Source organism: Pseudorca crassidens, chromosome 3, assembly GCF_039906515.1.
Source record: "Pseudorca crassidens isolate mPseCra1 chromosome 3, mPseCra1.hap1, whole genome shotgun sequence".
Classification (NCBI taxonomy): Eukaryota; Metazoa; Chordata; class Mammalia; order Artiodactyla; family Delphinidae; genus Pseudorca; species Pseudorca crassidens.
In genome coordinates this window covers 156,312,116-156,339,594 of record NC_090298.1, presented here as the reverse complement: position 1 = coordinate 156,339,594, position 27,479 = coordinate 156,312,116, and the positions used below count along the sequence as shown (strand labels likewise).

The 27,479-nt window shown below is 37.6% G+C and overlaps 2 protein-coding genes across 3 annotated transcripts; both read right to left on the bottom strand.

Moving 5' to 3' along the window:
* Positions 1–637: 637 nt before the first annotated feature.
* Positions 638–7,411, bottom strand: FAM200C (family with sequence similarity 200 member C). Its single transcript, XM_067732947.1, has 2 exons — positions 6,985–7,411; positions 638–3,058 (listed from the first exon to the last, which is right to left on the bottom strand). The coding sequence occupies exon 2, from the start codon at positions 3,006–3,008 to the stop codon at positions 1,227–1,229; it is 1,782 nt and encodes a 593-aa protein (XP_067589048.1). The 5' UTR covers positions 3,009–3,058; positions 6,985–7,411; the 3' UTR covers positions 638–1,226.
* A 1,343-nt stretch (positions 7,412–8,754) lies between these two features.
* Positions 8,755–25,693, bottom strand: SLU7 (SLU7 homolog, splicing factor). Of its 2 annotated transcripts, none has more exons than XM_067732946.1 (16): positions 25,581–25,693; positions 23,140–23,323; positions 22,119–22,272; positions 21,408–21,488; positions 20,952–21,116; positions 19,122–19,190; positions 16,263–16,310; positions 15,935–16,066; positions 15,574–15,671; positions 15,214–15,281; positions 14,940–15,079; positions 13,921–14,082; positions 11,702–11,806; positions 11,474–11,545; positions 11,229–11,342; positions 8,755–10,337 (listed from the first exon to the last, which is right to left on the bottom strand). In XM_067732946.1, the coding sequence occupies exons 2-16, from the start codon at positions 23,307–23,309 to the stop codon at positions 10,158–10,160; spliced, it is 1,758 nt and encodes a 585-aa protein (XP_067589047.1). In that variant the 5' UTR covers positions 23,310–23,323; positions 25,581–25,693; the 3' UTR covers positions 8,755–10,157. The 2 variants fall into 2 exon arrangements, with proteins under 2 accessions (XP_067589047.1, XP_067589046.1); XM_067732945.1 differs by having other exon boundaries at positions 25,362–25,666.
* Positions 25,694–27,479: the final 1,786 nt, after the last annotated feature.

Here is a 27,479-nt window from a genome sequence, read left to right as displayed (position 1 = left end):
AACTTCTAAATCTGATAAATCAAAACTGGCCTATGTATTTGGTATCATATTACTTAGATATATGGGTGGGACCATAAAATGTTAAAGCAGAAATGGTTAAGGTAACTGGGTAGGAAGCGGACTGTGGCTTTTCATTATAGGGCTCATTTCTTCTCCAGCCTTGAGCATATTGTACTTGGATAAAACATTAAATTTTGAAATAAAAAATGTTAGTTTATTCACATTTAAAAATAAATCTAGCCAAATTATCATCCAGGAAAGTATATTAACCTAGATTCCCATGGGGAGCTTTCTGGTGGCCCTGAATTACTACAGTGACTTCATGTCAATTTCCTTAGTATTTATATTCTGATCCATTCAAAAGTTTTGAACTATCTTAGAAAAATGCATACAGCATAAGGTGTAAAATAAGTGAGGAAACTGGGGTAAAGGAAAAATAAGTGTAGGAAAAATAAGATGAGGTGAGAGGACCAAAGTATCCATCGGAACCATATGGAAAGCTGGTTAAGAATGAAGATCCTTGATCTTGTCCAGACCAGTTAAATTAGAATCTCTCAAATAGGGCTCTGGGATCTCCTCTTTAGCAGCCCTGATGACTTGGAGTCTGGATGTAATGTAAAAGAAGACAAAGAGTGACTAACAGGATATTAGGATGTTTATTAATGTCATGGAATTTAGAGCATAGGGACTAAGAGGAATGGACATTGTGAGACTAACTCCAAAGAATACATTTAAAAATAAATCTTACATTAACTAGGGCCATCCCTTCTCTCACTATAACATTTCATAATCCTCTTCTGATTTCATTAACCTCCCCAAAACAGCCCTCAAGGACATGGGAGGACTCAGTCCGTCATTTCATCCTTTGACTTTTAACATGAGATGCATGTTCTGGGAGGTCTTTTTCTCTTGGCTCTATTCGTAGCCTATTGTACCATTTAGCTTGGATATTGTAGTGCTCGAGTGTCTTTTTTTATGTATCACATCAAAAGGTTAAACAGATACTTAGAAGAATCCTATGTATCAGCAGCACTTAATCTTTTCTGCTGCTTGTGCTTTTATTCTCAAAACATATTTTCACATCTCACGTGAAAATTAAAAGTTAAAAATGCTAAACTTTTAAAGGATTTGGTATATCATAAATATAAAAGAGACAGAATTATAACTTAATTTTACAATGGAATTAAGAATATATTAAAAATTATACATTGAAAAAGTCTATCAGCTTACAGTGACTTCTGTAGCTGTAGTTTTTGTTCAATGATGTCTGAGAAACGAGGAACTTTTTTTGAAATAGCCACACGGATGTCATCACTCATATTCACGTAGCTTCTGGACTTTGTTTTAAAATGCAAGAGTGATGAAAATCCCAACTCACAAAGATATGTAGTTGCAAACGGTATAAGGATTTTTAGAGCTGTCTTTGCTAGGCTTGGAAACACTGTGAATTGAGCACACCAGAAATCCTCAAGCTTCATTGTCTCAAATTCCATTAGGATTTGGCCACTAGCTCGTAATTCAGCAAGATCATTTTTCATTAAATAGCCATCATCAACAAAGTCCAAATTAAAAAGAAATGGATCCAGTATCCATTTACTTGCCTCATCAAGATCTCCAACAGAGAAATATCCGTGGAAGAAGTTGCTCAACTGTTGCAGGTGCACTGTTATTTCAGCTGCAATGCATATTGCTTCATTATCTGAAACAACAATTTCTTCAAGAAAAGGAAAGTTGGTAAAATTTCTTTTCTCAATTCGTTTTAGCCAAAATGGAAACTTCCTAACAAAAGCAGACAACTTCTCTCTAGCTGATACTGTGTTCATTCCAGTCCTTTGCATAGATGCACTAAGTTCATTTAGGTGTTTGAATAAATCTGCAAGGTATGCTAGGTGAATTTTGAACTCTTTGTTTTCAAAGCCATCAACTAAATTGCTGCTTTGGTGGTGAAGAAACTGATTTATTTCTTCATACATTTCAAAAATATGAGTAAGTATTTGGCCTCGGGAAAGCCACCTCATTTCAGTATGGAAAAGGAGAACACTATACTCTATTCCAATTTCTTCAAAAAAAGCCTGAAACAGGCGATGATTTGGAGCTCGCCCTTTGATAAAATTTATTACTCTCACCACAGTAAAAAGCGCATCCCTCAGTTTTGTAGGCAGTGTCTTTGTGACAAGTTCATGAGGGTTCAACAAACAATGTGTGATCACGATATGAGGTACCTCTTTTTTCATACAGGAAACAAATTCTGAATTTTCTCCTAGGATAGAAGAGGCACCGTCAGTACAAACAGAGCCACATACATCGAGTGCTATCTTATGCTTCAAAAAGAAGTCTCTGAACAGATTGAACACAGCTTTTCCCTTCACTGTTAACTGCAATGGTTCACAGAACAGGAATTCTTCTACGATCTCTCTTTCCTTTATGTACCGCACAAATGCCATTAGCTGACTGCAGTCATCCATGTCTGTTGTCTCAGCAAGCTGAATACCCACTTTCAGAGGACTGGCTTTGATATCTTCGAGAACTTGCTGTAAGATATCCTGGCTCATTTCATCAATCCTAGAATGGATCACATCATCTGATAAGGATACCTGCTGAAGCTTCTTTTGTGCATCTGGTCCCAAAACTATTTGTGCTATTTCCAGGGCACAAGGTTTCACTAATTTTTCAGCTATTGTATGAGGATTCTTCTCCTTGGCACATAAATACGCAAACTGATATGATGCCTGTAGTAAGGTATCCTCCTGAGATGCAACTCCAAATGCTTTCAGGGTTTCACTCTGATCAGATGGTGTTGGCACATGTTTCAGGCTATTGAGATCGTGCCCACCTATACCACCATGCTGTCTGTTAAAATGGTCAGACAGTTTTGATGGTCGGAGGTCAGCGTTTGAAAATACAGAGTTACACAATACACACTGTGGGCGTTGAGTTCCATCAACCTCCGTTGTGCAGGTGAACCAGTAACGAACATAGTCATCGTCCCATTTGCGTTTCTTCGACATGGCATCCCAAAATTCTCACGTAGTATTCCAGAGGTGTTGCAGATTTTTTGCTTTGGAAGTAAAATATAACCCAGACATTAAAAACCAGTGGCTAACTGAATTAAAACAAAGCCACATCACATGCCATCCTGTCATCTGTGTACATGTCAAGAAATATCCTGCAACATGTCAATTCAAAGTAAGCCATGACAGCATGACAGCCCAACTTAAACCTAGCAAACTCACAGCTAAAGCCCTGGAATAAATACCTTGCCAGCAAGTTATATACGAGAGATTAGGGCTTATGCAAATTGTGATTACCCATAAATTCTCTATTGATGAATTGCAGTTACGGCTTAATTTGTTTTCAATGATGTATGTTCCAAACAAATCTGGTACATTTTGTATCCCCAGAAAAGGCATCTCACTACCACCCCCTTCTTTGCATCTTATGCCAAGGATGTATGCACACCCCCAGTTATGAACTAGTGAATAGAGAAGGGAGTAATTCACTAAATACTGTAAGGAAGGGCAGAGTTTGACATGGTGGCCAGTTCTTTCTAATAGTTAAGGATTAAACAGGTCTATAAAACTATTTGATCCTTGAGTGGCTTTGACTCCAACTTAAGCAGAGAATTTCAAACAGGTCTGACCAAGCCACCCTTGACACAGAAGTAGGATACACACTCTCAGTCCATGATTCACACTGTCCATATAAAAAAGCAAAACAAGTTGCTCAGGAGAAACACAACTATTCTTGTTACTGAAACTTCAGAAAAAGCTCTCTCATAGAAGAAAAGCCTTAATTACAGTACGACAGGATGTAGAAGGCAGTGGTTCTCTAGCTTAGTAAGTGGAGGAATCATATAAGTCTCTTGTGAAAATGCAGATTCTTGGACCCCACCCTGAGATATTCTGATTCCCTAGCTCTGGAGTAGGGGCCCCAAATCTGTATTCTAAATAAGTATTTTAGATAAGTCTTATGAATAGTACCTAGAACAGTAATCTCTAACAAGAGATGCCTATCGCAATCATTGGGAGCCCCTTTGAAAGTATACATGTCCCTATACCACATCAGAATTAATAAATCATCATCTCCAAAAGTAGGACAAAAGAATCTAAAATAAAGTTGTCCAGGTGATTCTGATACACATCCTAGTACATAGACAGATTTAGAGAAATGAAACATATCCTCGGGCCAATTCCTAGCTTACCGATATTCTAGGTTGCTAAGTAAACACTAAATGCTTTAACAGGCAATTGTTTTCTGAGTTGATGACAACTTCTTACGAAAATTGAGGGACCTAACATTTCTCCAAAAAAGACATATGGATGGCCAAAAAATACACAAAAAGATGCTCAACATCACTAATTATTAGAGAAATGCAAATCAAAACTATACCGCACCTCACACTGGTCAGAATAGCTGTCATCAAAAAATCTACAAATCTGCTAGAGAGGGTGTGGAGAAAAGGGAACCCTCTACACTGTTGGTGGGAATGTAAATTGGTACAGCCACTATGGAGAACAGTATGGAGGTTCCTTAAAAAAACTAAAAATAGAGCTACCATATGACTCAGCAATCCCACTCCTAGGCATATATCTGGAGAAAACCATAATTCGAAAGGATGCATGCACCCCAATGTTCATTGCAGCACTATTTACAATAGCCAGGATGTGGAAGCAACCTAAATATCCATTGACAGAGGAATGGATAAAGAAGATGTGGTACATATATACAATGGAATATTACTCAGCCATCAAAAGGAACAAAACAGTGCCATTTGCAGAGACATGGATGGACCTAGAGACTGTCATACAGAGTGAAGTCAGAAAGAGAAAGACAAATATCATATAATATTGCTTATATGTGGAATCTAGAAAAACGGTACAGATGAACTTATCTACAAAGCAGAAATAGAGTCACAGATGTGGAAAACAAACTTATGGTTACCAAGTGGGGTAGGGATGGTGGGATGAATTGGGAGATTGGGATTGACATATATACAGTACTATGTATAAAACAGATAACTAATGAGAACCTACTGTATAGCATAGGGAACTCTACTCAGTGCTCTGTGGTGACCTAAATGGGAAGGAAATCTAAAAAAAGAGTGGATATATGTATATGTATAACTGATTCACTTTGTTGTACAGAAGAAACACAACATTGTAAAGCAACTATACTCCAATAAAAACTAAAAAAAAATCATAAATGAAACATTAAAAAAATTTAAATTAAAAAAAAAAAGAAGAAAGAAAGTTGAGGGACCTAAAAAGAAAGACATGCCTTTTTTTCTTTCTCCCTCCTGAGCAATGAGTAAAGGTGTAATCCACAGGTAGACTCAAATATACCTTAGAAAACATTTCTATCTCCCACGTAAATAAGTGATCCCCTAAATTTCCAGAGTTCTGTGCCACAGAATGTGGCTGAAATAATGTAACAGGAGCACATTTAAATCCAAATGCCCACTTTGGCCATTAAAAAAAAATCACAGTTAAGTAAGCCAAGAATATTAAGGCATTAGCTTTCTAGAGGCTCTGCCAAGAATGACTAGTTGTAAAATGCACTTCTATGTAACTAGTAAGTTGATCTGCCATATGGTTGTCATCAGTCAGTTTAAAATTGGAAGATGTCTGCCAGTCAGTAAAGGCAGTTTAAAGTTTAGAGTTGATCTTAAGCGTTCCTTTATCAAGTGATGAGTCTATGGGCCAACTGTGTTTAGAACCTCGCCTAACTGATAACAAAATGATGACATAAGCATAAAAAATGCTTATCTTTCTGTATTCTGTTATGTATATTTTGGGGAACAGAGGGAGTGAAGGAAAAAGCTTTACTTCAAATGATTTCTCACTAGAAATCATTATAGGATGAGTTTAGAGTCCATTGTTCCCCTCTCTGACTATGCTGCTCAATTATATTCTGATTGAAGATTAACCTGTTTGGAAAAGAATTTTTAGAAAAACTCATTTATAGTATTCTTCTCCATCCCCCTCAAAAAGGGAGAATAGGTAGCAAGAATTTTCAAGACCCTCAAAGATGAACTTACTGCCCAGGAGGCTTTCTTGTGTTTTAGAAACTCACAATTTTCACTTGCTCCTTTGTGGTATTTAGCAATCACAATATCCTAAAATATGTAAACATTAAAAAAGCATCACCTATTAAGGAATTATTGTTAACTGAAACTGTGATAATGGTATGGTTGTGTTAAAAAAAGGTCTTCATTTGTTAGAGATACAGACTTAGTTATTTACAAGTGAAATGATGTCTGGGATTTCCTTTGAAATACAGTACTTCAGCACACATACACAAACACACACACACACACACACGCACACACACAATAGGGTGGAAACAGAACAGGATTGACCTTGAGTTGGTAACTGCTAAAGCTGGATGATAGGTACACATCATTACACCATTCTCACTCTATGTATGCTGGAAAATTTCCATAATAAACAGTAAAATAATCAAAAAGGTTTACTTATTAAGATAGACATAATTAGTTTTTAGAATGATTCTTTTGAGTTTGTTGAAAGCTATCTGAAGAGGCAGAATGAAAGACCAGATTAACAGAGTAAAATGTTTTGCAAATTTATGAAGGGTAGATACAAAAAAGCATCACAATTTAGAGATAAAAGTCAGTTACAGGTGAACATTAACATAACGGAAATACCTGAGGAAGGCTAAAACATCTATTTCATCAGTGACAACACTAAAGTGCAGTTGTAAACCTAAAACCCCAAACCAAACACAATCCAACTTGTACCTGGCCACCGCCTATGCCCGTCCATGGTAGGTGTCGGTGTCCAGGGAGGCAGAGGATTGAATCATTACATTTTACATCATTAAGAGCAAAAGCCAGGAGAGAAGGGACGGGAATGCAATAGCTGAGCAAATGCGCCAGAGGCAAACGCCTGGGATCCTGCCTTTGTCACTTAGGCTGGGACCTGTCCAAGCTTCAGTCCCTCAACCGGGGAGGACAATGGTACCTACCTTAGAGGGCTGTTGGGAAGTTTAATTATGAGAATGCATGTAAACAACACCAGCTCGTAACTGGTAGGACCTCTTGGTGTATTATAAGGACGGAGCGTTTAGGAGGCGGCCCGGGCGAGCTAAGGACGCCGGAGGAGCGGGAAGAAGACTCTGCTCGGTCTCCACCCGCCGTCTCCTAGCCAGAGGAGCAGGCCCAAGGGATGCTCGGGCTTCTTTTAGGCGCCCGTTTCAGGCTCCAGTTCGCTCTCCGCTCAGGCTGGGGCCCAGCCTCCGGGTGCTGGAACCAGTCTAGGTGGCGGTTCCTCGTGTCCGACTCCCGAGCAGGACCTTGCAGGGCGCGGTGAAACAGCAGCGCCCGCGGCGTCCCCCGCTCCAGCCGCGCCGGGTCCCATCCGGGTTCTCGGGGGTGGGGGGGCTTCCCGCCCGCAGACCGGGCGAGGCGGATCCCGGCACGCAGGCGCACTGGCAAGCGGCTGAGGGCCCTGCCGCCCTGAGTAAGGAGCACGCGCGCTGGTTTTCTTTTCAGATGGGGGACTTGGAGCTGGGGATTTTTTGCTTATTGTGTCTGCCAGAGAGGATGAATCGTAGAATCTCGGGAATGGAAGGCCCTGTAAAGCCCACATAGTTCTACTTTCTAAAGCACTGCAGATAAAATTTTATATTGTCAGGCTTTGAGCTTGGCGATTGTAAAGCTTCAATAATTAACCATTTTCTATGTGGAATCAATGAGGAAAAAGAGAAGGGAGCTCATTCTACTTACAAATTAAACATTCAGGCAAATGGGACAAGTTGTACATTCCAGTAACATACTAATGGTGGAGGCTGAGCTTGTGTCCTCTCGCCCATGCTCAGAGACTTGGGTTTATGTTCTGGCCCCAACACTTTTTACTGTTAGGACTTGAGCAAACCACCTGGACTCATTAAGTCCTTATGCTTACTGTGAAATATGGATATCATCCATTACTCACCCCATGAAATTCTTTTGAGGAGATAACATGTGAAAACTACATTACATAGTTCCTGCACTCAAAAGGCAGCTATAATTGAGATAATAAAATCAAAATTCATATCTTGAGTAATGTCCTAGATATTACCTTTTATCCAAAATGAAACAGAAATAAGACATGATTTCATATATTATAGAATTCTTCCTAAAATCAGAGTAAATTAGGTTTCAAGAAGAGGGAACAGAAGCCTAACAGAAATGTTAGGTGACACATTTTTTAGAGTCCTGAAATTGTTTAAAAAAATATTTTATTTATTTAGGCTGTGCTGGGTCTTAGTTGTGGCACGTGGGATCTTCAGTTGCGGCACGCAGGATCTTTTTTTTAGTTGCAGCACGTGGACTCTTAGTTGCAACATGCATGTGGGATCTAGTTCCCTGACCAGGGATCAAACCCAGGCCCCCTGCATTGGGAGCGTGGAGTACCCACTGGACCATCAGGGAAGTCCCTCCTGAAATTTTCTAATTCAAACACACAGAAGCTAACCCAGGCTTCCTGCCAGTCCTATAGATCGCTTGTCTGCCAGGTATTTGTTTTATTTTTTAAAAAATATTATTTATTTATTGAGGCTGTGCCAGGTCTTGGTTGCGGCATGCGGGATCTTTAGTTGTGGCATGTGGACTCTTAGTTGCGGCCTGCACGCGGGATCTGATTCCCAGACCAGAGATCGAACCTGGGCCCCCTGCATTGGGAGTGTGGAGTATTACCCACTGGACCACCAGCGAAGTCCCCAAATATTTGAAATAATGCTGCAAACCACTCACAGTTAAGTATTCTCAGTTATACATCTTTATCAACAAAAGATAAATAAAATACAAAATAGACACTAATATCAGACTATGTTGAACAAGTCTATGTTAAGGTAGGAATATGAAAATGTAAATTTTTGACATTCTTAAAGTAGGTAAGAATTCGATGTATTTGCATTGCTGTTTTAATTTCATACTGGTCTGAATCTAGATACCATGTATATTCACAGAACTTGATAATCTGATTCAGTTACTCTCCCACCAGCACTATTTCTGAGATGCTAACTTAATGCAATATTCTAGTGGGTTTTGGTAGTTTAGAAAAGCCAGTGAGCTGTTAAAAGTCAATGTCCTTGTGTCAGGGGTTTTAAACAGGCTGTTTTCACTGATCCCACTCTCACTGTCAGTACTATCTTCACAGTGTTCTTAGAAGAAGGCTAAAAATCGCGGCAATCTCAGTTACTAATAGCCCTACAAGCTATACTTGTAATTCTTTGAAGAAACCTTCAACTTCAGGTTTTGCTTTTTGCAGATTTTACAAAAAGACACCTGCTGGCTATGAAGATTAGGTACAAGAGTTATTCTATAATCTTCTAAAAATCTAATATTCATGATTGTTATATAAAGGCAATCACAATTAAAACAGCAATTAGTATCACAGACCATATCCTCTATGTTAAAGAAAAGGATTTCTGTGTCTAAACACTCATGTCTAGAATGGTAAAAGACCTAGTACTAACACTGACTCAAGGGTGACAAAATAGTTTTTTTTCCATGCAAAGGCTAACGCATTTAGTTCTGAGTATAAGATACAAGGAAATGTTCTGAAAATCAAAATTTTATAACCAAGTGGAAAACAGGATTATTACTACACAGACTGACATCAGGGATAAAGTTTTCACACGTTCTACAGTCCTTTCAGTAACCCAGAGCTCAAGATAGGATATTAACTTCAGATCAGAAAAATCCAAGAAGGCAAAAAGAAATGATTATCAAATAACTACAGTTACAGTTACTACTAATTAAAAAAAAAAGAACCCCTTGTTTTGAGAAAGAGTAACTAACTGCCTTCAAAATGAGTGCTAACACTAGATAAAGGGCCATAAAAATTGAGGAAATGAAGTTTGAAACTTAATAAATAAATGTTAAGATATCTGTGATAGGTGGAGAGCCAAGACCTTTTTCCACATCATTAATATAAAATTGGAAATAAAATCTTAATCTGCACTTAATATACCGCTTTTTTTTCTTCTCTGTTTCTTCAGTATGGAAAGGAATGAATTTACTATAAGTCTTCTGGATGCTTTAAAGTCAGGCAGCAAGGAGAGTAGATACAGATTTTTCCATTGATAATCATCAGCAAGAATCTAAAAGAATGTATCAGCAGAGTCTATCTTTGGTGACCATCTGCGACCAGTTACTACTGTCCGAGGAAGGAGGCCATGGGGTCATCTGGCCTCTGACGCTTCATTCTGTAGGCCTCCATTTCCTCTTCAGTGGGTTCCCGAGTTTCATATATGCTACTGTAAGGCCGCTTCCTCTCATCAATCTGCATGATCTCCTTGACATGAAGAAGACGGGCCTCCTCTGCATTCAGTGCCTATAGTGAGAAGAAAGAAATGAGTACTGTCGCTCTACATCAGATCTCTTTTGTGCAAGAGTGGTAGAGTACCAGAAGACCCCACTGAGTATGAACTACTACATCAAAAACCTAGATTGCGGGCTTCCCTGGTGGCGCAGTGGTTGAGAGTCCGCCTGCCGATGCAGGGGACACGGGTTCGTGCCCTGGTCCGGGAAGATCCCACATGCCGCGGAGCGGCTGGGCCCGTGCGCCATGGCCGCTGAGCCTGCGCGTCCGGAGCCTGTGCTCCACAACGGGAGAGGCCACAACAGTGAGAGGCCCGCGTACCGCAAAAAAAACAAAAACAACAAAAAACCTAGATTGCCTGGAAGAGCTTGGGAGTCAGCCCTTTCGCTGTCAAGCTACAACTAATCACTATTTGGCTCATACATTTTCATAGAGCACAAAACATTCTATGACATTTTCAATGAAATTTCAAAGAAATTTTATTTAACAACGAAAATTGAATGAGGTTTATTTTACTGACAGAAGCCGACAACTGATGCTTTTTGGTGGAGACTGCAATTCTGACTTTTCCCAAGACTTGCTGAAACTTACAAATTATAGAGCCAGATGGCAAGTCTCTGGCGAACAAGTCATAACTCTAAAATAACAACTATACCAAGCCTTTTTCTTCTGTGCATTAGTGATATTCAACAAGTAGTTCAAGAAGCAGGCAATACCAAGACACACAAAATCTCTATTTGTATTCTACACCTGATAGGTGACCTGAGCAAATCACCCAGACTAGGGGCTCATTTGCTCATTTTTAAAATGAGCTTGTAAATAGGACTAGATAATTTCCTAAGGTCCCTACAAATAAAGAATGCTGTGGTCACTTTTACTGTTTATTTAGCCTTCACAAAATACCTTTTTCAATTTTTCATGTTTCTTTTCTTCGTCATCACTCTCTGAACTGCTCTTTCGATGCTTCCTCTTCTTCTTTTTCTTCTTTTTCTCCTCTTTTAGTTTTTCCTGATGCATCTGATTGCGAGGATGCAAATATAGTGTTGTAAATGCAAAAACAAAGTTCTAGCAAAAACAAAGTTCTAGCACAAGTTTTAAAGTCCTCCCTCCAAGACTTAAAAATTCAGGACAACTGATCATGGACTTACCTCCATGAGGGTCTGCGGTTTTTTCACAGATTCTTCTCCAGTTGTATCATTTATAATACACTCCTCTGAATTCTGTGGAAAAATATATGTAATCTAACTTGAGAGTCATAGTTACCAGTCATCTAAGAAAAAGTTAAAATTTGAAACATAAAAATATGTTTCATATAAATTTTGACTTAAGAGTTTTGGCTGTTGTTCACTTTTAAGCACTAGAGGGCAATTACTTACAGCAGTCTCCTTCCCAGCTTCGCCAGTACAATAGGAATACTTGAAAAAAGAGTGACAGCATTTGTATCCCCAACGGCCTTCTTTCCAGTAAGAGCCCCAGATATGCTGCAGAGAGACAGAGAGAGGTTATTTAAAAATGAACCTGAAACTAGGGTCTCTCATATACTGTTTTTCTTTCTTTTTTTAAAAAAATTCTATCATTAATTAATTTGATTGTTTTTAAAAATTGAAGTATAGTTGATTTACCATGTCGTGTTAGTTTTAGGTGTACAGCACAGTGATTCAGTTATAAATATATTCATTTTCAGATTCTTTCCTCTTACAGGTTATTACAGAATATTGAGTATAGTCCCCTGTGCTATACAGTAGGTCCTTGTTGGTTATTCTCATATACTGGTGATAAAAGGAGGAAAATTATGGGGATGCTAGGGCTAGCTAACAGGGAGAAGGTGTGGTTACAACGGTCTTACATTCTATGCCCCCCACCGAATTAAAAAATTTAGGCTATCTGACTTCTCTTGAAAAACTGAGGACTGGGAAATTCTGGGCCCACATTCCCACTTGTCAGTAATTGGCTGTTGCTGACCAGTGGATGCCCCTATTAGACAGGGCTTGTGTTCTCTAGTTTATAAAATTAGCCTGGCTCATTTCACTCATCTATGATTACTGGCCTAGCTCCTATTAGGTAGCTAGGTTTTTGACTCTTACTTAGAGAGACAAGTGTAGTTTGGGTACTTAAAGTACAGCAAATTATATGCTTTATCATGCGATGCAATATGACATACACTGTATCACCTATGAAGTGTTCCTGTCAAAATATTTAACTTTAATCAAGCCTTTAGGTCTGAATTCCTGTTTATAGGAAATAGGGAATACAGGAATAAGTTATATATCACTAGGAACCAGTCAAATACAGGATATGAGACAGTTTACAAGATAACTGGCATGATCTGTTAGAGTCACTGTCATGACAAAGGGGAGATACATGCTAGAAAAAAGAGAGATAACAACCAAATAACAAAATAAACGTAAGCTGTGACTGGATTCTGTGTCTCACACTCACGCACAAAACAGTTATCCCCACTCCAACCAAAAAAACCCAAAAAGTTATTTAAAGGCATTTTGGGGTATATTTTGGAAAATGTGATTAAGGACTAGAGATTAGGTGATATTAAGGCATTAATGTCAATTTTCTGAAGTGTGATAATGGTAATGTAGTTATATAGGAGAACATCCTTAATTTTAGGGTACATGATACAGTGTTATGGGTGAAATGTCATGATATCTGTAATTTACAAATGTTTCAGTCAAAAAAATATACAGTTACTTACACACACTCACACACACACACACACACATACACACTCTTCTAGACAAAGAGTATATGGCGATCTGTAAAAAAGAATTTGAATCTAGATGGTGGGTATATGAGTGAAAATAATAGTATTCTTTCACATTTGGGGAAAATTTCATAAAACAGCAATTGGTGCAGCCACTGTGGCAAACAGTATGGAGCTTTCTCAAAAAAACTAAAAATAAAACTACCATATGACCCAGCAATTCCACTCCGGGGTATATATCTGATAAAAACAAAAAACTAATTCGAAAAGATACATGCACCCCAATGTTCACAGTAGCATTATTTACAATTGCCAAGATATGGAAGCAACCTAAATGCCCATAAACAGATGAATGAATAAAGATGTGGTGTACATATATACAATGGCAAACTACTCAGCCATAAAAAAGAACAAAATTTTACCATCTGCAGCAACATGGACGGACTCGAAGGGCATTATGCTAAGTGCAATAAGTCAGACAGAGAAAGACAAATACTGTATGATATCACTGACATGTGGAATCTAAAAAATACGACTAGTGAATATAACAAAAAAAGAAGCAGACTCACAGATACAGAGAACAAACTAGTGGTTACCAGTGGAGAGGAGGGGAGAAGCAGTATATAGGGGTCAGGGAGTGGAAGGTATAAACTATTGGGTGTAAGACAGGCTACAAGGATGTATTGTACTATGTGGGGAATACAGCCAATATTTTGTAATAACTGTAAATGCCGTATAACCTTTAAAAATTGTATTAAAAAAAAAGACAAAGTTAAAATGCAAAAAAACAAAATGAAATACAACGACTTACTAATGAAAAATACAATCCAGAACAAAATGCTAACAAGGATACAAAAATAATTCTGGTTGAACACATACAGTATGATTGTGGATCTTCATATCCTCCTCATACTTGGAGGAGGCAACAGCCCGCTCCTGTCCTTTGATGACTGTCCCATGTCTTGAGTACTCCACGTAGTCTTCGGTCTGAGCTAAAAGCAGTTCAGCTGGAGGGGCATCCAAGTGTTCTTGGCCACCGTACTAAAAGGACATTGAACATTATTAAATATATTTTACAAAGATTTGCATTCAAATCTCTACTGAAGGGTTTATTTCCAATCAGAAAGATTAGAGGACTATTCTTCATGGGCTTTGTTATACAAAACACAGTGAAAAAAATGTCACCAAATTTTCACAGGCAAATAAAAGATGTCTCAATTGCTACTCATCTATTGAGTGTGGTAAATTACAAAATGCTCATAAAATTCCCCTTATCCTCTGTGCATGCCCATTTGCCACATGACTTTGCTGCTCCTTCCCTTGAATCTGGGCCTGGCCAGGCTACTTGTTCTGGCCTATGGAACACTGGCAAATATGATGTAAGCAAAAACCTGAAAAACACCTGTGCACTGGGGCACACTTTGCTGCTAGTTTCTGGTATCCTGAGAATGCCATGTAAAGAAGCTGGGCTAGCCTATCAGAGGATAAGAACCCATGTGGGGCAGAGATGAGCTGTTCCAGGTGGGCCTTCTCAGGACAGATGAGGGCTGCTAACTGCTAGAAACCAAAGTGAGGCCATTCTAGATCATCCAACTTCAGATAGGCAGACTCAGACCAGGAGACCCAGCTGACATACAAAATGGTGAGAAATAAGAAACGTTTATTTAAACTATTTTTTTTTAAACTATTATATTTTGAGGTGATTTGTTTTGCTGCAAAAGCTCACTGATATAGTTTCACTGATACTGTATACCAATTGATTGCATCAGTGGAAGGACAGGACTAATCCTGATGGATTAAAATGGACTGTATATTGTATTCCAAACGTAAATCAAATGTTTATTAACTGATAATTTCTATTAAGAAATGTTTTCCTTTAGCAGTTTGGTCAAAATTACCTTTTCCAGGATGCTTTCTTTCTGCTGTTCTTTGAAGTCTTCTTTCTTGACTTTGAAGGACTTATACAACAGCTCTAGTTTTGTAGGATCAGCTTGCAGATGCACTTCAGACCCCTTGTCATAGGCTTCCCAAGCAAACACTAGAGTAATTAAAAACATCGTAATGAGCTGTCACCTAAATTGTTTTCATGCTTCTTGGAAACAAGCTTTAAAAAATGCCCCTAAATTTCTTATGAGCTGATATAAAATACCTTGACATAGAGAAAACACTTACATTGTGTCTGAGCCATTGAAATGGTATCACCTGTGTATCTAACAAAGTTATCCCCCGCGTAGCTCACTCTGTAAACACAAATTTAAAAAAAACTGTTTCAGAGATTGATTTCTTTAAGGAAATTCTTTTCTGACCTGACCATAGGTGATGTTCATTTTAATTCAGATTGTGATTTATGAATAAAAGCTCCCCTCCCCTACCTTGAAATTTTTTTTTTTTTTTTTTTTTGTGGTACGTGGGCCTCTCACTGTTGTGGCCTCTCCCATTGCGGAGCACAGGCTCCAGGCACACAGGCTCAGTGGCCATGGCTCATGGGCCCAGCCGCCCTCTTGAAATCTTTACATTGAACTTGGTACTTACTCATCTGGATTCTTTCCTGCATTGGCATAGGGATTCTCTCTCATCGCTCTGGTTTTGGGATCATAGTAAGCAGAATTTGGATCTAAATTCCGCAAATACTAGAAGGAAAAAAATATTTTAAGACTGTGTTAATGTTTACTTTCATCAAAGAAGATTTCAGCAGACTAGTAGGAGGAGCCAATTAAATGTGTGTGTGCATGTCTGGGGTACAGGTGAAGAGAAAGAAAACCGGAATGACACCTAACTTTGGAATGACTGACTATATTACCCATATACTACCGAGGTACCATATTAGTAGACAAAATTTAGGCTGGGAAGACAAATATTTTTTGAATATGTATGTTGAGTTGGCAAGGCTTACTTTTGCAATATCTTCTCGAATCCTGAGATTCCGGACAGTAATTCGTCTCTTAGAGTCAAAATTCTGTCCAGGCATGTCAATGTCATCTGCATATTTATCTTCATCCTCATCTTCACTGTTATGATCTTTTTCCTGAAAGAGGAAGAGAGAGGGAAAAAAATTTTTAAGAAAAAAAGAGCAGCATCTAGTTCTTGTTTTCCCTTTAACCAAACCTTACTCACTATGTTCTTTAAACCTATTATTATTATGAATTATATATTACTATTAATATTAGCCATCAGAACTTTAAAAATTTAATGTATATCCAGATAGGGCATATATTTACTACCGTCTGAGAATTTGGTTCCTCTTCTCCCCACTGGTGTTTTGGAGAATTCTGTGTCACGAAAGAAGGAAACAAATTTGTAATTGTATTCCACTGAATCAACTGATTATTTAACACTTTAAAAACATAGTTAAAATAATATAACAAATTTAACTGAACAAATTCTTATATTTCTCACTTGTAGTGAGCACGTAAGTTTTGAATACAAGTATGTCATTGTGAATAATTTTATTAGGCTGCCTACAAATCCAAAATTTTCATTGATGATAGGACTATAATCACACAAACGTAATAGAAAGATTAAGTTGATCAGTATACCTAAAAAATATTCATTTCATATGTATTCAATCTTCAGACATAACATTTTCATTAAACTTCACTGTTTTTCTATTAAGGCCAAAAAGAAAAGTTACCAGAATCATGTAATAAGTATCTTTAGAGCCAAAACAGCCTTTGTAAAATTTAGGCAATGAAGAAATCTACTCAGGTGACAACACGCTGTGATTTAAGAAGCGTGCAAAATCCTTGCCTCAAAGACACTCTTCATTAGCAGTTGGTCACGATATTCTCTATCTCCACAAAATGCCAAGAGCAAAGTGCTCAGTACTTCATCATGTCCTTTTAAAAAGGCTTCACACATTCAAAACAATACCTTATACCATTAGTGGGGGGATGTGGAAACATGTGTATAAAAAAAAAATATATATATATATATGATATATTGGTGGAAGCAAAAATTTGTACAGGCTTTCTGAATGCAAGCTAAGTGATAAGTCATCAAATTTTTTTTTTTTAAAGTCATCACATTTTACATATACATATTCAGTGCATCAACAATTACACTTTTAGGAATTTATCATAAAGAAAAAATGTCTATTATATAAAGGCTTATAAGAATCTAGTGTTGGGTATTGTACAAATAATTAGGAAAAACAGATCAACAAGAGATGATTGGTTATATAAAATATTGCACTCAATAAACACTGAACAACCATTAAAGTCATTCTGTCCAAGGTGTGGAAAAACACGTATACTTTGCTACCATTTTTATGGGGGGAAGAAAAAAGAGGGAAGGATGGGAATAAGATTACATATTTGTATTTGTTTGTATTTACACAACAAACTCTGAAAGGATCTGTAAGAAAAATAAAAATGGTTATGGGGGGTGAGGTTTAGAGATAGGGTGGATGGAGGCACATCTGTCTTCTTAAATTATTTTGATTACTGAACCATGTGAATTTATATAAAAATAAATGTTACAGGTCTACATTTAATGATATGGAGAACAAGTGCTCACTGCACTGTATATTGTTAAATTGAAAGAGTAGGTGATGAGTATGTAAAGATGAATCCATTTAAAAAACATGTTGTATGGTAATCACACACATCCATGGATGTATGTGGGGGGTGTACTGGGACACTGAAAGGCCTACTTGAAAATGTTAACTATTTTTCTTCTTTATAATTTTCTGTGTACTTTTTCTGAATATTTGTTGCCTTCAAAATTGGGAATTTTAAAAATATATATATTTTTTGGAGTTCTTACAAGTTGCTAGTTCAACAAAGGACATTTATATTGCTACACAGACAGCTAAATCTCTATAGTACACATAGCTCTACTATATGCAGTTAATCTTCATATCCAAATGGGCAAAATTCATACTTACTTTCCCAGTAAGTATGCTTACTGGGAAAATAAATTATAATATGTTTACAATAAACAACAACAAAGAATATGTTAGAAAAACAGAAAAAGGCCCTCTTCTTTTTTCCAGAGTTGGTAATGATTAACAATAGCTACAAATTACGAAGTGTTTACTCTGTGATATGTATGCTAAACCTCCTGGTGGGGGTAGGTGTTGTTATCTCTGCTTTAGAGATGATCAACTGAGGCTCAGAGAGGCAAATTAATTTTTCTAGGACCACCTAGCTAGCCAGGGGCAGAGCTGGGTTTTAACATTATCTGTCTGTTAACTTGTGCTTTGAACCTGCCTGATAGGTAGCTTCTGTGACTGCTCAGACTTGGTGATTAACTTACCTAGTTGTGTTTTCTTTGTAATTATACTTGCTAAGCGTCCCTTTTAGAAGTTTAAACTCGACAACTAGAAAATGTTTATTATTTACTTGTGCCATTAATTTGTTAAAAGAAATTTTCACAACTCTAATAAGTATAATATACTCTAACTGTTAAGTTGACTGACTGGAAGAAAAAAAAAGGAAAAAACGTGTCTGCAATACATCTTTTTTGTTAGTTTGAAAATTTTTTGCCTAGCTATAAAATTATTACATGTTCATTACGGAGAATGTGGGAAATACTAAAATAAAAAAAAGAAAAATTCACTAATTCTATATTAAATGAGAACTGGTGTTCTGGTCATCTTCCCTGTGGTAATATTGTAATATTTTACATGTGTCATTAAAATATAAGTGTTAGCCAGTGTTGTTACAAAGTTTTGACAAAAGTCATTTTACATTCTATCATGCAGAGGAAGGATAGCTCACTTCACTAATTCCCTATTAAACTATTTCAATTTCTTGCTGTTGTAAAAAGTGCTGCAATGAACATCTTTGTGCATAATGACTTTTCTGAACACTGAAAAAATTTAGGATGGATGGATTTACTAATTTAATTCCAGAAAAGGTATATAAATGTTTTATGGCAATATTCTCTCCAAAATGATTGCATCAATTTATAGTCGCATGAACCCTATAAGTCAGTTTTACTCTTTCTCCTCAATAGCACTTCTCTCTCCCTAAAATCTTTTCTAACTTGAGAGATATAAAATGAATTTTTTGTTTCAATCTTCATTTTTTGTTTACTAGGAGTTTCAATTTTTTTTAATGATCATTTTTATTACTTACAGCCTGTTCCACTAATTTTCCTGAGGCTAATTCTTCTTGGAGTTTTTGAGCTTTCAGCGTTCGTTTTGCCTAAGAAAAAAGAAACATTTGAAATTTACTTAGTCAAATGAACATTTAATTTTTACATGTGTAAAATGCGTAAGTTTATTGTTTTCAGTAAAGGTCATTGGACAAGGTCATGTTTTGTAGCTCTAGACCTCTGGCTCCTAAAGAGCAGGAGTTACAACGAATTCACTAGTGGTCCAGTGGTTAGGATTTTGCGCTCTCACTGCCAAGGGGCTGGGTTCGATCCCTGGTCTGGGAACTAAGATCCCAAAAGCCATGCAGTGTGGCCAAAAACAAACGAACAAAAAACCCCCCAACTCTACTGAATGCTCTGTGATGACTTAAATGGGAAGGAAATCTAAAAAGGAGTAGATACGTGTATATGTATAACTGATTCACTCTGCTGTACCTCAGAAACGAATACAGCATTGTAAAGCAACTATACTCCAATAAAAATTAATAAAAAAAACATGAATGGATAAAGAAGATGTGTGGAATATATATACAATGGAATATTTAGGCATAAAAAAAAGAATGAAATTTTGTCATTTGCAGCAACATGGATGGACTTGGAGGGCATTATGTTAAGTGAAATAGGTCAGAAAGAGAAAGACAAATACTGTATATTACTTGTATGTGGAATCTAAAAAAATACAACTGCTGAATAAAACAAGAAAGAAGCACACTCAAAGAGAACCAACTAGTGGTTAGCAATGAATAGAGGAAAGGGGGGAGGGGTAATAGAAGGGTAGGAAATTTTTAAAAGGGGGGGTTATTATAAGATTATATGAAATCATGTGTGTGAAACTTCTGAAAATTGTAAGGCACTGTAGAATTTAATGACTCTTTCATTCAATAAAAAAACTAAATTAAAAAACAAAAAAACCAGGATGAATTGGGAGATTGGGATTGACATATATACACTAATATGTATAAAATAGATAACTAATAAGAACCTGCTGTATAAAAAAATTAAGTTAAGAAAACCCAAAAACAAAAAACCCCCCAAAAAACAAAAAATGAAAATGAGTTGGATTCAATCAGCCATATTTAAACAGGAGTTACAAACTCCTGTTTGAACCAGGCATTAATGTAAAACAAGTTAGACACCACCAGGGGTAAACTGCAGAGAACAAGCCCTGCTGACGAGGTGCCACCTGACTCGAGATGACTGACCCCTCCAGGCTGGCCCAGGATTACTGCATATTTCACTGTTCAAGAAATATAAAATTCAGATTTTTATGTGAAATTCCATGATTTTAAATGTTAACTCTACTTAAAAACAAAAACAAAAAAAGCAATGTGACTGTGGTGTTTGAAAAATGGGAGTGAGTAGGTGAAATCATAACAGAAAAAATTTAGGTTAAATTAAAATAAAATTCAATTTTCTGAAATGACTTATCCTCTTCCCCTTCTCCCACCCTGAAATGCTATGTGAGACAAGTATAAAACAGGCCCATAGGCAAGATATAGTCTGGGGGCCAAGAGTTTATAAAAGAAAGGAAAAAGCTTTGGACACTAATCTGTTCTAATGCTTCCAGTATTTTTTGCAACCTAAGTCATGGAGTAAAGGACAATATAAGAATGAAATAAAAAGAAATTGCTGCCACATAGGGCTAGCACACTGTTTATTTCACTATTCAATTAGGCTTACTACTACTACAATAATAAAAATGCCATCATTTTTATACTGCTTGAAGACTCAAAAAATAGAGTTGCTAAATTAGAGATACAGCAAAATGTACATTCTTTAAGGATAGCAGGAAAGCAGTGAACTGTGCTCACCAGATCAACTTTCGCATACTCTTCTACAATTTTCATGTGTTCTTCTGGATTGTAGCCGTTCCACCGATCCCTCTTCCCATCATAGTCAAACATCAGCTGAGGCTGGATGTGTTCATCTGGAGCTATATTAGTACCTGTAAATTTTGCTCCAACTCGCCTAGGTCTCTGGAAAACAGAATAAGATTAAATCTTTTCCTAAGTATCTATAGCCCAGAGGAAAACTTCATATAATCTTTACAGAGTGGGTGTGAACATACCATGGGACTTTATGGTTTATTCAATTATCATTTAGTCTTCCAGCAAAACTTTTGATGATGCGAAACTAATTTCATTCAAATTAATTTTTATTTAACTTGTACCTAAATATAGGTAATTAAAAAAACAGAATGAAGCTCTCTGACAGGAATAAAGAGACTCTCTGACAACCGTTTCCAAAATTCTCAAAGGTGAACTCACCTCAAAGCAGTCTTTCCTTTTGTGTGTCATGGCTCCACAGTTTTCACATGCTCCTTTGCGGTACTTAGTAGTTACGGAATTCTATAAATGGATGTAAAGAAAAACAAGGAAAATTTTTATTTATCTGAATAAGTTAAAAATAACTTTGGCTCTCATTCCTATATTGCCTAGTGAAATGATTTATTCATTAAGAGGAAAACCAGTTAGAATCTCCACTTTTTTTTTTTTTTTTACATCTTTATTGGAGTATAATTGCTTTACAATGGTGTGTTAGTTTCTGTTTTATAACAAAGTGAATCAGTATACATATACATATGTTCCCATATCTCTTCCCTCTTGCATCTCCCTCCCTCCCACCCTCCCTATCCCACCCCTCCAGGCGGTCACAAAGCACCGAGCTGATCTCCCTGTGCTATGCGGCTGCTTCCCACTAGCTATTTTACGTTTGGTAGTGTATATATGTCCATGCCACTCTCTCACTTTGTCACAGCTTACCCTGCACTTTTATAAATGAGAAAGTTTAAAGATTTCAGCAATATCAAATTTATAAAATATAGACGCTAAAGTAGTATGTACTGTGAATTTTAATACCACATAAAAGGTCATATAATCTGTTTCTACTTTATATAGTATTGCTTTAGAGGTTCTTATATTAAGTTCTTAAAATAAAATCTCCATTTTCACATGCATATATACAAGTTGCATACATACCTCTTTTACACCCCTCTTGTACCAGTCTCCAGATGAGCTATACTGCTTTTGTTTCTCTGGCTGTGGTCTCTGGTGCTTTAAAGTAGGCCTTTTTGATGGATCAATATACCATGGCACTGAAGAAATATACTGAGGAATATGAGGATTGATGTCTCTGTAATAAAATAAAAATTTTTTTAACAGAATGAAGTTGAAAAATAATTGATATTACAATTACAAAGGTAGCCTATGCAGAATCTAAGAATAGAGATACTGTACTGGGAGGAGAAAGGCAGAATATGCTTGTTATTTCTATAATAAAAAACAATTAAAAATAAAGAAAATAATTTATATTAGAGTGAAAAAATTTCCAACAAAGAAACTAAAAATAGTGATATAACTAAAGCGGGAGGAGAGATGAAGGAATATAGGGACCTATGTTAGTGAGATTAATCTTGTATCAGAGCAAGAAGTTAACTAATAATGTCTAGAGTTGATTATAATAATGGTATAGGTATGTTATTTAGAGATGTGGAGGTATCAACCAGAAAAACTCAAAATAGACTGACAAGTACAGTCATCCCTCAGTATCTGACAGGGACTGGTTCAGGACCTGCCTCAGATACCAAAACCTGCGGATGCTCAAGCTGCACAGTCGGGCCTCTGTATCCACGGTTTGGAATCTGAGGATTCAACCCATGGCAGATTGTGTAGTACTGCACGTAGTTATGGAAAAAAATCTGAGTATAAGTGGACCCACACATTTCAAACCTGTGTTGTTCAAGGGTCAACTATAGTCACTTGTGTAGAGTGGGACAGGGAGTGGGAAAACTGAAAAGGACTACAGCTATTCATTACAAGTCCTTCATTATTATATGATTACTAAACCTTATACATATGAGTTTAATAAAATAAATAAAAACAAAAATGATGTAAATGATAAAGATGGCTTCCTGTCAAGGCAAAGGATGAGAAATTGGTAAACTAAGTAGACATTTATTTGAATTCTGAACAGATTTTGCAAAAAAATTAAAGTACTTACTTTCCTTCTTCATCAACTTCTGCAGGGGCATTACCCAATTTTCGCTGTTCTTCTAGCTCCTTCTTCTTTCTCCAGTCCTCTCTGGTCATCTTCTTTGGTTCCTCCAAACTCATTTCTTTGGACCCCGAAAGGGTGGCCGCATTACCTGCATCCATGGCTACAGCTGACATGGTTATCTGGCCTTCTGTATGAAAAGGAAGAAATACCTATTAGTATAAACTAGCCCTTGGTGAATTCACCAGTGAAACTATCAGAAGTACACTGTAGGGCTTCCCTGGTGGTGCAGTGGTTGAGAGTCCACCTGCTGATGCAGGGGATATGGGTTCGTGCCCCGGTCTGGGAAGATCCCACATGCCGTGGAGCGGCTGGGCCCTTGAGCCATGGCCGCTGAGCCTGCGCGTCTGGAGCGTGTGCTCCGTAAGGGGAGAGGCCACAACAGTGAGAGGCCCGAGTACCGCCAAAAAAAAAAAAAAAAAAAAGTTCACTCTAATGACACATACTGTGTGTTATACAGAATGTTTCATATTCTAGACATTATTAGTTAACTTCTTGCTCTGATACAAGATTAATCACTAACATAGGTCCCTATCTTCCTAAATCTCTCCTCCCCCTTTAGTTATATCACTATTTTTAGTTTCTTTGTTGGAAATTTTTTCCAATATAAATTATTTTATTTTTAATTTTTTTTATTATAGAAATAACAAGCATATTCTGTCTCTCCCTTCCCACTACAATATCTCTATTCTTAGATTCTGTATAGACTACATTTGTAATTGTAATATCAATTATTTTTCAACTTATGCCTTATTCTTCATAGTATCTGTAAGGGAAAGGTCTCTTTCCCCTCCACAAAAGTCTTTATATACTGTTGCAGTTTTTCTCTCAACTCTAAGTTATAAGTGGAGAGAGACATACACATATATTTAAAATTTCATGAGACACTTTCTCTCATATATATTCCTGAATTCCTCTCTACGTAAGTGTCTCAAACTTTTCTACCACACTAACCCTTAATGAGTACGTAGGGTCCTATCTCTGTTCCTCTTAAAGACTGGATGCTTTAAGATTTACCTATATTCATCATCTCTATTTCCTCATCTTCTGCTTCCCTTCTCAATCACTCTGATTTAGCTCCCACACCCCTCCCCCCACTCCAAAGCTACCACTAAGTTATCAATGTGCCTAGTCCTCTGGACATTTTTCAGTTCTGTTCCTTCCCCTTTTGATATATGCTTATCCTTTGACTTATGTGACACTATACTCTCCTGGTTTTTCTTGTACCCCTCTCGCTGCTTCTCCTGAATCCTTTGTAAGTTCAACCATTTCTGCCCAGTTATTTTATTTTGGATTCCACAAGGGTCAATCCTGGGGCCTTCTTCATCACTCTAAACTCCACCAGAGGACAAGCTCATCTATTTCCAAGGTTTCGATAGCCACAGTATACAACTGCTGGCTCTCCAATTTATTTCTCTACTCCAGCCCTTTTGTCTGAGCTTCCAATAAATACATTCCACTTGCTTACTTCAAAGTACCTCCACTTAAATATCTCTGAGAAACCTGAACTCAACAAATCTTAATTCAAATTCATAATCTTCAACTAAAAAAAAATTCATAATCTTCTCTATGAAATCTTTTTCCACTGTTCCCTCTCTTGATGAAAGACACCACCATCCATCTCTTTTCATAAGTGTTCCAGCTAATTCCCACACCTATTTCATCACTAAGTAACGTTATTTTCACCTTCTGAATATCACTCAAATTCATTTACTTCTACTGTCAATAACCTTAGTGTTAATACTTTTCCCTACCAGTCTCTCCCAATTCCCTCCAATCAGTTTTCCACACTGCAGTGTTATTTTTTCAAAACACAGATGTGATCATATCATGTCCACTACCCAAGCTTAAAACCCTCTAATGCAGTGCTGTCCAAGAGAAATATAACGCCAGCCCTATATGTCATTTAAAATATTCCACAGCCATACTAGAAAAGTAAAAAGAAACAGGTAAAATTATTTTTGCAATATTTAACCCAATATACCCAACATATTATCATTTCAACATAGGAAAAAATCTGTTTAGACTTAGGAAAACTAAGTCTTTAAAATCTGATATGGATTTTACACGTATTCAGACTAGCCAACATTTCAAGTGCTTAAGAACCACAACAGTTAACAGCTACTGTACTGGACAGTTCAGCCCCAATGGCATCTTATAATTCTTACTTTGAAAACCACTGAAGACACAGTCCTGGTCTGACTGGGCACAGGTGCTATGACTGAGGCCTAGGACGGCGGCTTCCTTCTAGGTCCCCGTTCCCTCCTCAACGTAGCGTTTATCAGTCTCGTAAGGATATTTGTAACAATTAGGAGCCTTTGGTCCACTTCTCGGGGTTCTTCACCCTCACCCACCTCCCTCTTGAAGTTCTCACAATATTTCCCTACCCGGTCCCGCCGCTGCTGACACCAAGACAGCCGGACATGCAGGAAGCCGACCATCTATGTTTACTTCCTGACCTCCTCCCTCTCCCAGCAGCCCCTGCGGCACCTTCCGGACGAACCACACATGCGCGCTGAGAACTCTTTGAGTCTCAGGCTCCCAGGCGGAGCTGGTCTTGCGAGATGTTGAGCTGTGTCTGTTTCTCTACTGTGGGTCTATAGAATGGGTTAGGTTTGAGCAGCTGCTTTTACGCTCTGTTCTTTGAAACTTTTTTTTAAGAGTCGCCGCGTCATACGACGTAAAACAAAACAAACAAAGAAAAACGTAGTAGAGAGCAGACGACAGCTTAAGCCTCACTAGAGCGCTGTAAAATGAAGGGGGAAGTGCGTGAAGTTAAAAAAAAAAGTTAAAATTAGCATTAATTAGTAACCAGGTAGTGTAACACGCCGAGGACAAGGTAAACACAAAGTGTCTTCCTCTCCTCGAATCTACATCATACGGAGTGAGAAAGACACTGAATTATTCAAAAATGTATAGTTCTAGAAAGCCGCTATGAAAGGTATACGAGGTGCTATGAGAACGTGAGGCATTATTCCGTAATGATACCTCGTCCCAATGTGATATTGTATTTTAGCATTAGGAAAAAAATACTATAAAACGATTTCCATTTTGGGAAAACAGTAATATTTATGACATCTCAACCTTCCTTTAAAGTATAATATGAAATAAAATACCGGAAAATATTAATGTTGGAGTAGAATTCCCCCCCCCCTTTTTTTTTGGTCCTATCCTCTCTGTTCCGGTCATGTTTTATTTTTCAAAACAGTATGTGTTCCTTTCAAATGTCAGAGTGACATCCTTGCTTCAATAAGAGATCTCATCATAATATAATCTATTTTTTCTTATTAAGAATGTTCAGTGCCTAGCATAGGAATGTAAATATTAATTTTGATTTTACAGGGCAATAGTTGAAGGGACAGAAGTTGTCAGAAAATAGTCTGAAAGTGAGTAGTCTGAATCACTCACACTTTGCTTTTTTTAATATATATTTTATTTATTTATTTTTGGGTGTGTTGGGTCTTCGTTGCTGCGCACGGGCTTTCTCTAGTTGCAGCGAGTGGGGGCTACTCTTAGTTGCGGTGCACAGGCTTCTCATTGCAGTGGCTTCTTGTTGCGGAGCATGGGTTCTAGGCACGTGGGCTCAGTAGTTGTGGCACGCGGGCTCAGTAGTTGTGGCTCGTGGGCTCTAGAGTGCAGGCTCAGTAGTTGTGGCGCACAGGCTTCGTTGCTCCACGGCATGTGGGATCTTCGCAGACCAGGGCTCGAACACGTGTCCCCTGCATTGGCAGGCGGATTCTTAACAACTGTGCCACCAGGGAAGTCTCACACTTTGCTTTTATCTCCTTAAAACAATTCCCAAAATTTGCTTGGAAGTGTTAGGGTGTATTTAGTTAAAACTATCAGGCACAAGCCAGGGAGTACATCTCTCAGAGGAATTATAGAATGTGTTGGACAAGAGAGAAGAACCTTTTGTAAGGTTCAGATTCCCCCTGGAGGATTCTGAGGAGGGTCTAGGGAAGCAGAAATCAATTCTGGATGGGTTGCTGTTTGATAAACTGGGATTGATTAGGATCTAGATGCAGATATAAGGTGAGGATGGTTTAGCAATTGGGTATCTCCAGTAATGGTCTGGGGTATAGCAGAGTGGGTTTGGGGCATCATTAGTAAGGAAACAGTGGTTACTCAAAGAGGGAGTGGTTGTGCATTTTACAGTTACTGCATGACCTTGGGAGACACAGTGCTTTCTGTTGTAGGGGGAAGACTTACCCTAGGGAGATATAAACCTTGTGCCCCAAAACTTCAGGAGATAAAGAATCCCCACTTGGAAGCTGTAGGTGTTGTTA

Bases quoted from the DNA above. Each gene is read 5' to 3' on its own strand.
- FAM200C (XM_067732947.1), bottom strand. From the start codon at position 3,008: ATGTCGAAGAAACGCAAATGGGACGATGACTATGTTCGTTACTGGTTC.
- SLU7 (XM_067732946.1), bottom strand. From the start codon at position 23,309: ATGTCAGCTGTAGCCATGGATGCAGGTAATGCGGCCACCCTTTCGGGG. The intron at 21,489-22,118 runs GTATGTATGCAA...ATCCATTTATAG, and splicing joins ACAAGAGGGGTGTAAAAGAG to AATTCCGTAACTACTAAGTA. The intron at 11,343-11,473 runs GTAAGTCCATGA...CCTCGCAATCAG, and splicing joins AACCGCAGACCCTCATGGAG to ATGCATCAGGAAAAACTAAA.